General features: G+C 42.4%; 1 protein-coding gene across 2 annotated transcripts in view; it reads left to right on the forward strand.

Annotated features, from left to right (window-relative positions):
- The window catches only part of LOC124034643 (tetraspanin-9), a 306,432-nt gene extending 291,490 nt beyond the window's left edge, over positions 1 to 14,942 (forward strand). For both annotated transcript variants that reach the window (XM_046348100.1, XM_046348092.1), the window contains 4 exons: positions 1,682 to 1,783; positions 2,275 to 2,406; positions 4,870 to 4,953; positions 10,092 to 14,942. In XM_046348100.1, the coding sequence (XP_046204056.1) occupies positions 1,682 to 1,783; positions 2,275 to 2,406; positions 4,870 to 4,953; positions 10,092 to 10,163 (390 nt within the window). In that variant the 3' untranslated portion in view covers positions 10,164 to 14,942. The remainder of the gene's footprint in view (positions 1 to 1,681; positions 1,784 to 2,274; positions 2,407 to 4,869; positions 4,954 to 10,091) is intronic.
- The last annotated feature ends 575 nt before the right edge of the window (positions 14,943 to 15,517 follow it).

Here is a 15,517-nt window from a genome sequence, read left to right on the forward strand (position 1 = left end):
AGTTGGATGATAGTGGAGAGATTGAGAGAGGGAGAGCTGGATGGTAGTGGAGAGATGGAGACATGGTGCTGAGAGAGGGAGAGATGGATGATAGTGGAGAGATGGAGACATGGGGCTGAGAGAGGGAGAGATGGATGATAGTGGAGAGATGGAGACATGGGGCTAAGAGAGAGCTGGATGACAGTGGAGAGATGGAGACATGGAGAGAGGGAGAGATGGATGATAGTGGAGAGATGGAGACATGGGGCTGAGAGAGGGAGAGATGGATGATAGTGGAGAGATGGAGACATGGGGCTGAGAGAGGGAGAGATGGATGATAGTGGAGAGATTGAGACATGGGGCTGAGAGAGGGAGAGATGGATGATTGTGCAGGGAAATGATGGAGATCACTAAGAGACAGATATGATGATTCCTCCCGACTGATGAGGTACATTACGCACACACTGCTCCACTTTGGAAGAGAGAGGGAGAAAAAAAGGATGATTTGAAATTATAGTAATCTTATTTCAAAGATTTGGGAGAATTTAAGTGGGTTATGCATGATTAATGATCATTTTTTATTCTGTGTGAAATTATAATTACTATGAAGAAACAAATTCCTCTCTTATAATTAATTCAGCAAATCATTTATTTACACTTGTTTTATTTTTTTCACACCGATTATGAATCAGTATGTACTACTCAAGAAAATTCAAATGAGTTCAAATGTTTTACTGTGGCTCACTGATTGTGACACAGAATAGTAGGGGACTACTGGTCTTTCAAAGGGTCATCTTATATTTCAATGTCCTCAGCAAGAATCGATTGTTGTTATTCTCTTGCTGCTCAGTTCCTGTCCAGAAGTATTGTACTTTGATGTCCGGTCCTTTCATATTAATTTTCACCTTTTACCAAACAACGAGCCAGTCTTTAGTAACAATGTTGTTGTCTCACACAGCTATCTTAAGACAAATACACTTAACTGTAAGTCGCTCTTGATAAGACCGTCTGCTAAACGACTGAAATGTAAATGGCAACTGTTCACCTTTCCCCAGTCAGTCTGTTTGTGCTTCATCTCAGAGTGTAGATTAGAGATGACAGACACACTGCATATCCTTGTATCTTCCACTGACCGCATTGGCACAATCAATGTGCCATTCACTTCAATGGGGGGAAATCTTGTACTTCTACAGACACCGTGCTTACGTTTTAAGATTTCAATATGATACAAATTGCTTTCCCCAGCCCCAGCCCCGTTCCATCCTTCCTTGTGAAATGATCAGCAACCACTCCACAGTGTAATTTCCCAATATAATGACTCTCATCTCCATTCTCCGTCTACAATATTCTATCGCAGATTCCCAGCCCTCTGGGTATACAGGGCTGCTGTGGAACAGCCAAGCATTGAAATATGTATCTCCACCAGATATGGCATGAGCCTTATTGTTAAGATCCAGTCGAGAGGGAAATGCTATAGCAATACATAAGGCATATTTAAATGTCAGCTCAGTGGAGGGATTTGAGTGACGTCAGTCAAAGTCAAATAGATATACAGTATAATTCAATGTTTCTTCTGGATTTCTAGCTCACCTGAAGCTATCTATCTAACCCAGGGTTGTGTTATCTGTCCTCAGGTCAGCGAGAATGCAAAGCACGTATTGTTGTAATCAAGGTTTCTGTGTTGTCTGTGATCTGTCCTCAGGTCAGTGAGAATGCCAAGCAGGACCTGAAGGATGGCTTGTCTCTGTACAACACAGACAACAACGTAGGCCTTAGGAATGCATGGAACATCATCCAAGCAGAGGTTTGTAGTATGTGAACACACTGAACACTCTGGGATCATCATGACTGCACACTAACTTTCATGTGGACCCAAGTTCACCTCAGGATAGTGCAAAAATGCATTTACTGTATAGCGAAGCCTTATTTACCATGAATGTTTAAAAATGTATTATTAATGGAACATCCAGTATGGAAAGTCCATATTGTTTCTTCAAATATGCTATGGGCTCCTTGAAGCTACATTGGGACTGCATTGTACAGGGAGCATAAATCATTACAGTAGACTACTTACTGTGGTATTTATCAGATTTGGTTTAAGGGCTCACAGACAGGTAGCACTAACTGTGTGTGTGTGTGTGTGTGTGTGTGTGTGTGTGTGTGTGTGTGTGTGTGTGTGTGTGTGTGTGTGTGTGTGTGTGTGTGTGTGTGTGTGTGTGTGTGTGTGTGTGTGTGTGTGTGTGTGTGTGTGTGTGTGTGTGTGTGTGTGTGTGTGTGTGTGTGTGTGTCATGCAGTGGAAGTGTTGTGGGGTGGTAGGGTACACAGATTGGCATGAGGCCCTCAAGGAGAAAATGGTGCCCGACCGCTGCTGCCAGGAGCACTACCAAGAATGCGGACGCAACTCCACCAACATGTTTTGGACAAGGGTGAGTGGACTGGGTGGGCACTGGGCAGTCACAAGATTTCACAGTCACAAGATTTTAAACTTGTTTGAAAAGTCTTCTGAAGTTTGTAATTTTCCCTTTGAAATGTCAGACTTGATTTTCCCTTGTCCATTAATTGTAATCCAGAAAACAATTCATATCTTGTGGCTGCAGGACATTTTTCCTGCTGTAGCAAACTGGCTCAAATTAAGATCCTACATCTGTAGGTAATGTGCAACAATCCAATGTATTTTCCAATGTCACAAGCCTGGGGAAACAAAGAGCACTTTTCTGTTATTATATTATTATTTATACTATTATTATTGTTATTATTATATTACTAAACTAGTTCATTTGCAAGTGTGTTAAGATAAGGATTAAATTGTTTTGAATATCATTACGATTTTAAATGGTTCTGCATTTTTGGTCACCATGTAAACTTTTGCTTTCACTACCCTGGTGTTAAAGCAGTTTGATTTCAAATGGTTCTGCATTTTTGGTCACATCTTTTGCTTTCATTTCACAGTTTATTTAACCAGGTAGGCTAGTTGAGAACAAGTTCTCATTTGCAACTGCGACCTGGCCAAGATATAGAAAAGCAGTGTGAACAGACAACAACACAGAGTTACACATGGAGTAAACAATAAACAAGTCAATAACATAGTATAATTTTTTATCTATATACATTGTGTGCAAAAGGCATGAGGAGGTAGGCAATAAATTGGCCATAGGAGTGAATAATTACAATTTAGCAGATTAACACTGGAGTGATACATGATCAGATGATCATGTGCAGGTAGAGATACTGGTGTGCAAAAGAGCAGAAAAGTAAATACAATAAAAACAGTATGGGGATGAGGTAGGTAAATTGGGTGGGCTATATACCGATGGACTATGTACAGCTGCAGCGATCGTTTAGGAGCTCAGATAGCAGATGTTTAAAGTTGGTGAGGGAGATAAAAGTCTCCAACTTCAGAGATTTTTGCAATTCGTTCCAGTCGCAGGCAGCAGAGAACTGGAAGGAAAGGCGGCTAAATGAGGTTTTGGCTTTAGGGATGATCAGTGAGATACACCTGCTGGAGCGCATGCTACGGGTGGGTGTTGCCATCGTGACCAGTGAACTGAGATAAAGCGGCACTTTACCTAGCATAGACTTGTAGATGACCTGGAGCCAGTGGGTCTGGCGACGAATATGTAGCGAGGGCCAGCCGACTAGAGCATACAGGTCGCAGTGGTTGGTATAAGGTGCTTTAGTAACAAAACGGATGGCATTGTGATAAACTGCATCCAGTTTGCTGAGTAGAGTATTTGAAGCTATTTTGTAGATGACATCGCCAAAGTCGAGGATCGGTAGGATAGTCAGTTTTACTAGGGTAAGTTTTGCGGCATGAGTGAAGGAGGCTTTGTTGTGAAATAGAAAGCCGACTCTAGATTTGATTTTGGATTGGAGATGTTTGATATGAGTCTGGAAGGAGAGTTTGCAGTCTAGCCAGACACCTAGGTACTTATAGATGTCCCCATATTCTCGGTCGGAACCATCCAGGGTGGTTATGCTAGTCGGGCGTGCGGGTGCAGGCAGCGAACGGTTGAAAAGCATGCATTTGGTTTTACTAGCGTTTAAGAGCAGTTGGAGGCCATGGAAGGAGTGTTGTATGGCATTGAAGCTCGTTTGGAGGTTAGATAGCACAGCGTCCAAGGAAGGGCCAGAAGTATACAGAATGGTGTGGTCTGCGTAGAGGTGGTTCAGGGAATCGCCCGCAGCATGAGCAACAACATTGATATATACAGAGAAAAGAGTCGGCCCGAGAATTGAACCCTGTGGTACCCCCATAGAGACTGCAAGAGGACCGGACAACATGCCGGTCCTGAGCATTTACAATACAAAACATCAGGGACTTCAGTTCTAATATTTGCCATGTAATCCTGCCCAGCGGGGATGACCAGATAGTCATGTATGTTTCAGTATAGACAGGACACACTGTAACAGCTGAAACTGTAAAAAACTCCCCCCGCCAGATGGAGATAGTAATTGTGACCTGCGAATGAACTCGCAATAACATCTAACCGTATGCATGAACCAGAGATGATAGCTACAGTAAAGTACCTGTCTCTCGCTCTGTCTGTCCTAGTGGTCTGTCTCTCTGACTAACCTAAAGTACCTGTCTCTCGCTCTGTCTGTCCTAGTGGTCTGATCTCTGTCCTAGTACCTGATTTAACTGCGTCTGTGTTCTTTTCTGAATACCCTTGTTTGTCTGAAATATGTCATGTCTCCCACATTCAAAATGTATCGTGTTAAATTGCTTGACATTTCGGCAGACCATTATTCATCTCCATCAACTATCACTATTCCTCTATATCTTCTCCATCGCCCTGTATCCTTCTCTCTTCTATCTCTTCTTTCTCACTCTCTCTCTGTCAGGTGCTAGTGTCCACTCACTCTTCGATTGTTATCCTTCTGTCCCCTAGGGCTGCTATGAGAAGGTGGAGGAGTGGCTCGATGACAATAAGCATCTCATGGGAACCATTGGCATGTGCATCTTGGTAGTGCAGGTAAGCAGCAAGCTTACTCCTCTCTCACCCTGCCTGTGAGAGACAGCCCCGTAATAAGGTCCATGCTCAGTGGGTGTAGTAGCACACACACATTCTGCCATACTGAAATAAAAGAAAGATGGTGTCTGGTGCACCCTGGTCCTGTCTGAGGGAATGAAATCCCCCTGGCGCTGTGCCGAACACTGGAGGTGGATCCAGAGCCAGACACTTGGAAGTGATATGTGACCTGATAAAGAGATCTCAGCATGCTGCTGCATCTCTATGTTCCTCACGTGTGTCCTTCTTGTCTTACTCTCTGTCTACCCTAAAGTACATCTCTGTCTCGCTGTCCTTGTGGTGTGCAATCTTACTAACCTAAAGTACCTGTCTCTCGCTCTGTCTGTCCTAGTGGTCTGTCTCTCTGACTAACCTAAAGTACCTGTCTCTCTCTCTGTTCTAGTGGTCTGATCTCTGACTAACCTAAAGTACCTGTCTCTCGCTCTGTCTGTCCTAGTGGTCTGTCTCTCTGACTAACCTAAAGTACCTGTCTCTCTGTCTGTCCTAGTGGTCTGTCTCTCTGACTAACCTAAAGTACCTGTCTCTCGCTCTGTCTGTCCTAGTGGTCTGTCTCTCTGACTAACCTAAAGTACCTGTCTCTCTCTCTGTTCTAGTGGTCTGATCTCTGACTAACCTAAAGTACCTGTCTCTCGCTCTGTCTGTCCTAGTGGTCTGTCTCTCTGACTAACCTAAAGTAAGTGGTCTGTCTCTCTGACTAACCTAAAGTACCTGTCTCTCGCTCTGTCTGTCCTAGTGGTCTGTCTCTCTGACTAACCTAAAGTACCTGTCTCTCTCTGTTCTAGTGGTCTGTCTGTCCTAGTGGTCTGTCTCTCTGACTAACCTAAAGTACCTGTCTCTGTCTGTAGTGGTCTGTCTGACTAACCTAAAGTGGTCTGCTCTGTCTCTAGTGGTCTGTCTCTGACTAACCTAAAACCTGTCTCTCGCTCTGTACTAGTGGTCTGTCTCTGACTAACCTAAAGTACCTGTTCTAGTGGTCTGATCTCTGACTAACCTAAAGTACCTGTCTCTCGCTCTGTCTGTCCTAGTGGTCTGTCTCTCTGACTAACCTAAAGTACCTGTCTCTCGCTCTGTCTGTCCTAGTGGTCTGATCTCTGACTAACCTAAAGTACCTGTCTCTCGCTCTGTCTGTCCTAGTGGTCTGATCTCTGACTAACCTAAAGTACCTGTCTCTCGCTCTGTCTGTCCTAGTGGTCTGATCTCTGACTAACCTAAAGTACCTGTCTCTCGCTCTGTCTGTCCTAGTGGTCTGTCTCTCTGACTAACCTAAAGTACCTGTCTCTAAAGTACCTGTCTCTCTCTCTGTTCTGGTCTGTTCTAGTGGTCTGGTCTCTCTGACTAACCTAAAGTACCTGTCTCTCTCTCTGTTCTAGTGGTCTGATCTCTGACTAACCTAAAGTACCTAGTGGTCTGTCTCTCTGACTAACCTGTCTGTCTGTTCTAGTGGTCTGATCTCTGACTAACCTAAAGTACCTGTCTCTCGCTCTGTCTGTCCTAGTGGTCTGTCTCTCTGCTAACCTGTCTGTCCTAGTGGTCTGATCTCTGACTAACCTAAAGTACCTGTCTCTCGCTCTGTCTGTCCTAGTGGTCTGATCTCTGACTAACCTAAAAAGTACCTGTCTCTCGCTCTAGTGGTCTGTCCTAAAGTACCTGTCTCGCTCTGTCTGTCTAGTGGTCTGATCTCTGACTAACCTAAAGTACCTGTCTCTCGCTCTGTCTGTTCTAGTGGTCTGTCTCTCTGACTAACCTAAAGTACCTGTCTCTCTCTCTGTTCTAGTGGTCTGATCTCTGACTAACCTAAAGTACCTGTCTCTCGCTCTGTCTGTCCTAGTGGTCTGTCTCTCTGACTAACCTAAAGTACCTGTCTCTCGCTCTGTCTGTCCTAGTGGTCTGTCTCTCTGACTAACCTAAAGTACCTGTCTCTCGCTCTGTCTGTCCTAGTGGTCTGTCTCTCTGACTAACCTAAAGTACCTGTCTCTCTCTCTGTTCTAGTGGTCTGATCTCTGACTAACCTAAAGTACCTGTCTCTCGCTCTGTCTGTCCTAGTGGTCTGTCTCTCTGACTAACCTAAAGTACCTGTCTCTCTGCTCTCTACCTGTACCTGTCTCTCTCTCTGTTCTAGTGGTCTGATCTCTGACTAACCTAAAGTACCCAACTCAGAAGTCTGACTCACTTTCCTTTTTGTCTGACTATCTTCTGTTATTGTGTGATTCTCTGTGTGCCCTACCTGTCTGCTCCTTGTCTACCCTTCCTGTCTTCCCTACCTGTCTGTCTCCTTGTCTACCCTTCCTGTCTTCCCTACCTGTCTGTCTCCTTGTCTACCCTTCCTGTCTTCCCTACCTGTCTGTCTCCTTGTCTACCCTTCCTGTCTTCCCTACCTTTCTGTCTCCTTGTCTACCCTTCCTGTCTTCCCTACCTGTCTAACTCCAGCATTCTGTCACTCTGCTATCACCTACCCTCTGTCTCAGAGGCAGCAGAGCCCAATCTCTTTCATGTAGACTAGTGTAGTCACCATGATTTTAGACTGTACCACAGGGATGTTATGCTTCTGTCTGCACACACACAAATCCAAAACACACCTAACATTTGCATAGGGTGTTTGAGAGGGAGGGAGAGAAATAGAGCAAGAAAGAGAATGAGAGAGAATGGGGATCTGGGTCTCCTCTAAAGCATAGTATATAATAGGCTGAGCATGTAGCAGCAGAAGGGCAATAGACCCTTCCCCTTTCCTCTGCAGGGCTTTGACCTTTGACCTGACCCCATCACCTAGATAACATCCCACAGCCCATTAGTGAGACAGTACAGTACACCTGTATGCCAGGGGTCCGACACCTAACAAAAAATACATTACAGACAAGACTTTACAATTTACATACATTTCAAAACATGAACATGTAGTGTGTGTGTGTGTGCATCTATCGTTTACACATACATGTCAGTACATACACACAACAAGGGTGTGGGTCTGTGTGTGACAGTGTATGGTTTGGGGTGTGATCTGTGGTGTGTGCTTAGCCTTGCTCTGGAGACTGGTATAATAACTGTGATTACACACTAAAGGTAACTTCTGGCTGCAGTAAGTGCAGTCTGCTTCTGTAACAGACCTGGTTTCAGTCTCAAAACTATAAACCCCATCCATATGGCACTCTCCAGGCAGGCTAAGGCAAACGCTGAACGTTTTTAAAAGATTTGAAATAGTACTTGAACCCAGGTCTGTTCTATAATAAAGAGTACCACTCACTTCCGTCCTTACTGCTTCAGATAAAGAATTTAGGATCAGCCTTCCGACTTTGTTTGATGTGAAAGTAGTCGTGCGTATCACAGGCTATTTCTTAATGGAAAACTTCAAAGAGAATACAATTTTTTTCAGGTGCATCAAAATTAGCCTAATTGACATAATGCGCTCACTTATCTCACTTTATTCCTTCAGTGAGATACAGAGGAAGCTTGTTATGTGTGGAGAGAGAGGTAACACAACACTAGTGTAGCACAGTACAGATGTAGGATCTTAATTTTATCACCCTGTTGCAGGAGAACTTTCTGCAACTTGTAGAGTATTTGAGGTTTAAATAGGCTTCTGAAGTTTCTCATTTCCCCTTAGAAATTTCAGACTTGATTTTACCTTACAAATTATCAACCGCTACAAAAGTCTGACCAGGTTTCAAATACGATTTCAAATATCACAAACGTCCGAAGTTTGGGAAGTATTAAATAAAATGTGAATACACTGACTCAAATACACTTGCATGCGTTTACCCAGGTATTTAAAAATAGTATTTTTAAAGAATTATTTGAAAATCTTCTTAAATACAATTTGGTCGAGTATTTTTTAAATTAAATTTTTCAAATACTTAAACAAAAGTACTTGTTTTTGACTGTGTATTTGAAAATACTTATAAGTGGACTACAGGACCAAGCACGCCCCCATTCTCATCGTTGGGGCTGCAGTGGAGCAGGTTGAAAGCTTCAAGTTCCTTGGTGTCCACATCACCAACAAACAATTTTTATTTATTTAACTATGCAAGTCAGTTAAGAACAAATTCTTATTTTCAATGACAGCCTAGGAACAGTGGATTAACTGCCTCCTTCAGGGGCAGAATGACAGATTTTTACCTTATCAGCTCAGGGATTTGCTCTTGCAAACAAAGGGCACAACAAAACCTATTCCCCCTCAGGAGACTGAAAAAATTTGGCATGGGTTCTCAGATCCTTAAAAGGTTGTACAGCTGCACCATCGAGAGCATCCTGACTGGTTGCATCACTGCTTGGTATGGCAACTGCTCGGACTCCGACTGCAAGGCACTACAGAGGGTAGTGCAAACGGCTCATTACATCACAAGGGTAAAGCTTCCTGCCATCCAGGACCTCCATACCAGGCAGTGTCAGAGGAAGACCCTAAAAATTGTGAAAGACTCCAGCCATGCTAGTCATAGTTCTCTCTGCTACTGCACAGCAAGCGGTACCTGAGCGCCAAGTCTAGGTCCAAGAGCCATAAGACTCCTGAACATCTAGCCAAATGCCTACCCAGACTATTTGCATTGCTCCCCCCTCTTTACACCACTGATACTCTATGTTGTCATCAATACATAGTCACTTTAATAACTCTTCCTTCATGTACATAATACCTAAACTAACCGGTGCCCCCCGCACATTGACTCTATACTGGTACCCCCCTGTATATAGTCTTGCTATTATTACTTTACTGCTGCTCTTTAATTACTTGTTACTTTTATCTCTCATTCTTATCCATATTTTTTTTAAACTGCACTGTTGGTTAGTAAGCATTTCGCTGTTGTATTCGGCGCATGTGACTAATACAATTTGTTTTGACACAGACAATGTTTTTTTTTATACCAGGTACTTAATGTCTGACAAAAATATAAATTAATTATAATCCAAATAATAATTTGCATTTCTTGTGGCTGCAAGATTTTTTCCTGCTGTAGCAAACTGGCTCAAATTAAGATCTTACATCTGTATACACATCACTCAGAGCTGGCTGCACTGTACCATTCATTGTGTCAATAACAATAATAAAACCCATTTAGACTTCAAATTCACTGTGTTCTCCCTCTCCTCTGCAGCTCCTCGGCATGGCGTTCTCCATGACACTGTTCCACCAAATCCATAGAACGGGGAAGAAGTACGACGCTTAGCGGGTGACAGACGGCACACAGTGAAACGAGCCCCATACGCTGCCTGATGGGAAAGACTCTGGATGACCCCCTATCCCCCCCTTACCCACTGCATCACTAAGCCTCCCCATTCTTCCCAGAAACCCTGTATAGACTGCAGCTGTGTCACCCTCCTCCTCTGCTCTGTCCACTCCACCATTCATTTGCCAAAGAAAAATGGGACTAGAAGATAAAAGGACAAATATACTTTTGGCAAGGAACCCTTAGGTTATCGCTCTCCTCTTCAGAAGTACATTTCTATTTTTGGGGTGCTTGTACTAACAGTTTTGTGGGAAGTACGAATTTTATGAAACGACAAACGCTTTACTAATACTCACATCCCCCTGCAAGGCAAAGAAAGAGAAGACAACAAAACAGATATTGTAGTTCCCTCCTGGCTTTCATGGATTTTGTCGTGTTGATTATTTATGTTAACTTTCCCTTGTAAATGATGAAAGGCTCCAACATAGCATGCTAGTTTTCTACTCCCTGGAACTTTTTGTTATTGAAAATGTCAGACAACAATGTTTTTTTCCCCATTACAACATTTTTTTTCTAAATGTGTTCTTTATGCTCATATGGAATGGAGTGTTTGATATGCTAAGTCTTATCTCTTGTCAGAGCTGTTAAATGGATGAGGCTGTGGATGGCCAGAGGCCAGGGGTTAGGATCAAGGTTATAATGCCAGGAGTCCTTAGTGCGTGGTGCTCTGGATTCAGACAGGTTCTTGGAATGTCAGGAATGTTCTGTGGAAGGAAGAATTACAAATCTTGAAATCAATAGTCATTTCAACCAAATCACCCAGATAACCATCTCACCACGCAACACACAAAGAAACATAGCAGTGTTGTTCTCGTTTCAACTTCCACCTACATTTACATTTCAAAGTTTAGTCATTTAGCAGACACTTATCCAGAGTGAAATACAATTAGTGCATTCATCTTAAGATAGTCTATAACCACCAGTACTTCCATTCTGAAATAAAGTAAATAGACGGTTACAAAATGAATGTGTTTAATACGGCCCGTCAGGACTGACACATATCTGGTGCTCTCTCTCTCTCTCTCTCTCTGAGGGCTGAGACTAGTGACTGCAGCATTAGATCAGATTGATGGAGCTACTACTGCAGTGGAGGCAGTGTGAGATTTGAGAGGAGAGAGAGAACAGAACTGCTGGATGGATGGCTGCCTTCAAAAGTCTACAACAGCATTGATCGTCTGAAGAGTTGCTCTGCTGTTTCTCCTCTTGCACACCTGAACTCTTTAAAAAATCCCTCTTTCTCCATCTCCTTCTCTCTCACTCTCTCCTCTTCCTCTCTCTCTTTCTTTTTACATGTCAGAACGGCAGGAGAGATAGAAACTCTTCGCAGTACACATTTCCACTGACATTCCTTCTAGACTAAGTGATGATGTATCTATCTATACCTCTAGTCTGGATGCTACTGCTGTTGTAGTTTTCAAAGCACATCCCCTGCTTCAGTCTGTCACAGAGGGGGTGGAAGGTGAGGGAGGGAATCGGATCAAAAGGTGATGCAGTGGTTTATAGATACGGCAATGCGTCCTGTTACTGGCGCCACAACGTAGGTCAATGTATGGCTCAACCACAGGAGTCCTGAACAACAAGTGTAGTTCTGTTCAGGCCACTTGGATATCTACACTCTAAACTACTTAGGAGGGCTTTACCAACAGGATCATGTCCATTAGGCTCCATCAAAACAGATCGAAACAGTGTGGGACTACCTGGAAACGCACATTTTCCAATGCTTGCCCTAATGAACGCAACCCAGTTTTCCTTTAACATGTCATCGTGCAGAAGAAGAGGGAACTTTAAGAGGCGTTCACTGCCAACCGTCTGCTTGCAGTAATCGATAAACTGATTCATCATTAACATGCTGAACTGGCTTAATGTTTACTGTACTTTGGGAAATTTGATAAGATAGATAATCTGGCCCAGAAGTTGCAAAGATAAAAAAAATATCTTTTTATTTTTTTGAATTTTACCCCTTTTTCTCCCCAATTTCGTGGTATCCAATTGTTTAGTAGCTACTATCTTGTCTCATCGCTACAACTCCCGTACGGGTTCGGGAGAGACGAAGATTGAAAGTCAAGCATCCTCCAATACACAACCCAACCAAGCTGCACTGCTTCGTAACACCACACCATCCAACCCGGAAGCCAGCCGCACCAATGTGTCGGAGGAAACACCGTGCACCTGGCAACCTTGGTTAGCGCGCCACAGCCAAACCATCCCTAACCAGGACGAGGCCAATTGTGCATCACCCCACGGACCTCCCGGTTGCAGCCGGTTACGACAGAGCCTGGGCACGAACCCAGATAGTCTCTGGTGCAGTACAGCGCCCTTAACCACTGCGCCACCCGGGAGGCCCGAATAAATGTGATCTTACAAATGTAGGAGGGTTAGGGGCTAGGATTCTGCTTGGGATAAGAAGTGTAAGAACTTTGACACTGCATTGCTGCTACATGAAGAATAAAGGGGAAGTAAAGGTAATGTAACCAAACACAGCTAACTCAGAGACACTGCTGCCTAGCTTTTACACTCTCCGTCTGCAGCAAGGATCATCTGCAGGATCATCTAAGGTCATTACTTAAGGCTGATTAGGACATCTTTATTTGAACATATTGGGATGTACATACCCTACATAGTGGTAGATTGCAGTAGATGCTGGTTTGTGTGTAGCTGCGTCACAGGCTCAGTTGGTTGTTGCTCACCTTTACCTCTGCTTCACCAGCCCCCGTCATACTCCACAGGGAAAACATGACAGCTGCTGATGTAAAGCACAGGCTTCACATCCCCTCAGCCTGGGTGCATCCACAAACAGTCGTCACAATTTAACGCTCCAGCAAATTCTGCAAGGTACATGCCAGGATAGACATTTGTAGCGACGTGACAGTTGTTTGTGGTCCCTTAAGAACTTGTTTGCTGTAGAGTGTAGACCTACATGTGTATCCTTTGTACCTCCCTTGTAAATCCTTGCACCCTCTCCCTTGAGTAAGATTGGGTGGTGGTGAGGGGCGTTTTATTTGTCACTATGCTTGCTCCCAGAAGTAATACTGCATCTAACATCATAGACTTAACTGATCATATCTGTAATCATTACTGTATTGTAAAAGTCTGACATTGCCACATTGTGTGAACTGATTTAGGGTGGAATGGTTTGATGTTGAATGAAATGCAGAATAGCCTCTTCAGCATGAAGATAGATTGATATATATTTAAAAATCCTGAAGACGAACCAGCTTCACACTGTTTATATGTCAGACGTGGTTCAAGCATCATCTCAAAATCCCAAACTGTTTTTCCGTTGTCATTCATGTAACGTGTAACTGTCACTGCCCTCTTTGAAATGTCAGTTTTCAACCATTCAGAAATGTTTCTGTTCTTCTGTGGGAATTCATTCATGTCTTTGCTTCTCTCACATTCTCCCATCGTCAATTGGTTTCTCAGTGTTTTAACAATTGTTGTTTGTTCATGTTCGTAGGGGTGCAGTATAAGAAGGCCTGTTACTTTAACACAAATTGTTTTTGTCTCTGGATTTTATACAATATGCTGTTTTACTATGTTCTACTTGGCTTTGTTTTGTCTGAAGCTCACTGTCAGTTATCCGGAGAACATAACATCATTAGTATTTTATCCTCGGGATTATAAAAGGATAGTTAGACGGGAGAGTTGAAGATAAAAGAAACTCTCCTGTTCAAGGTGCAACTAAACCACCTTCCTGTCTTAACTTTGCCACAGGCATTTATCCAAGTCCCGTTTTGAGGGAGGAACATGCAGTCAGAGTAGGACGATATACGAAGATCTTTTAAATTAAGAGTGCTATTCTATTATCTGCGGTATGTCTTTAACCATGCCTGTACCACTTGTATAAATGCCTGCCCAACCTTGCCCTGTGGAATGTGTTAAATCTCAGATGACACTGACTAAGCAACATAATTACTTTTACTGCATTAAGCTTATGCTAGTCCTGAGTGTAAATAATCAAATTTCACAAATGATCAACTGTTGCAGTTGCACCTCTACAGTAGGAAGGAACTCATGAACCTAATACCTATTGGCATCATTTGATATGAAATGAAATTCTAAATGACAGCAGGATCTTACAAACACCTACGCTCTCTCTGACTGTATATTTTTGGAAATCATTTTCTCAGCTGTATGGGTGTTAACTAATATCCTACCCATTAATTGTTATTTTATTAATATTTTATTCCTTTGATAGTTTGTTTGAATTTGTACATTTTCATTCAGGAGCAGTGTATATGAAATGTTCATATGTTTTTTGAGGTTAGTACTGTATTCATGTTTTTACACTATTGCAGCTTGTAGTGAGAGATACATTTCATGCATGGATTTGGAATGAGCATTAAGTATTGACTCTCTTCACATGGAAACACTGCCACAGACTAGAGACGGAAAGGGAAGAATGGTTGTTGGGGTTTTGTCGGCTATGAGGGAATTTGAAAGGAAGCAGCTCATTTCTATCAACCACCTTTGACATATTTTTATAATCTCTTCTCTAATCCCCCACCACTAAAGCTGACTATCTGAGCTGTTCTGCTCTTGAATAGTGTGTTTGATGTAGTGTCGTGGCAAACGGCAGTATTATCTGCTACATGTCAGCCTTGTTCTGTGGAGTTTCTCTGCTACATGTAAAATCACTCTGAATATAAGGTGGTGCACTACATTTCATTCTTTAAATCCTGCTATTTTTGAAATAAAGGAAAGTGTGTCGCAAAATTCCATGATACCCTGTACACTCATTTGCCTTTCATGTTTGAAGACTGACATTGTTGATGTGTTGCTTTTTTGTTGGCACTGTTAACTATACGGTATATGTGTGAATCTAAAAAACTATACCGTATATGTGTGAATCTAAAAAACTATACCGTATATGTGTGAATCTAAAAAACTATACCGTATATGTGTGAATCTAAAAAACTATACCGTATATGTGTGAATCTAAAAAACTATACCGTATATGTGTGAATCTAAAAAACTATACCGTATATGTGTGAATCTAAAAAACTATACCGTATATGTGTGAATCTAAAAAACTATACAGTATATGTGTGAATCTAAAAAACTATACCGTATATGTGTGAATCTAAAAAACTATACCGTATATGTGTGAATCTAAAAAACTATACCGTATATGTGTGAATCTAAAAAACTATACCGTATATGTGTGAATCTAAAAAACTATACCGTATATGTGTGAATCTAAAAAACTATACCGTATATGTGTGAATCTAAAAAACTATACCGTATATGTGTGAATCTAAAAAACTATACCGTATATGTGTGAATCTAAAAAA

This window comes from Oncorhynchus gorbuscha, linkage group LG01, assembly GCF_021184085.1.
Source record: "Oncorhynchus gorbuscha isolate QuinsamMale2020 ecotype Even-year linkage group LG01, OgorEven_v1.0, whole genome shotgun sequence".
Lineage (NCBI taxonomy): Eukaryota > Metazoa > Chordata > Actinopteri > Salmoniformes > Salmonidae > Oncorhynchus > Oncorhynchus gorbuscha.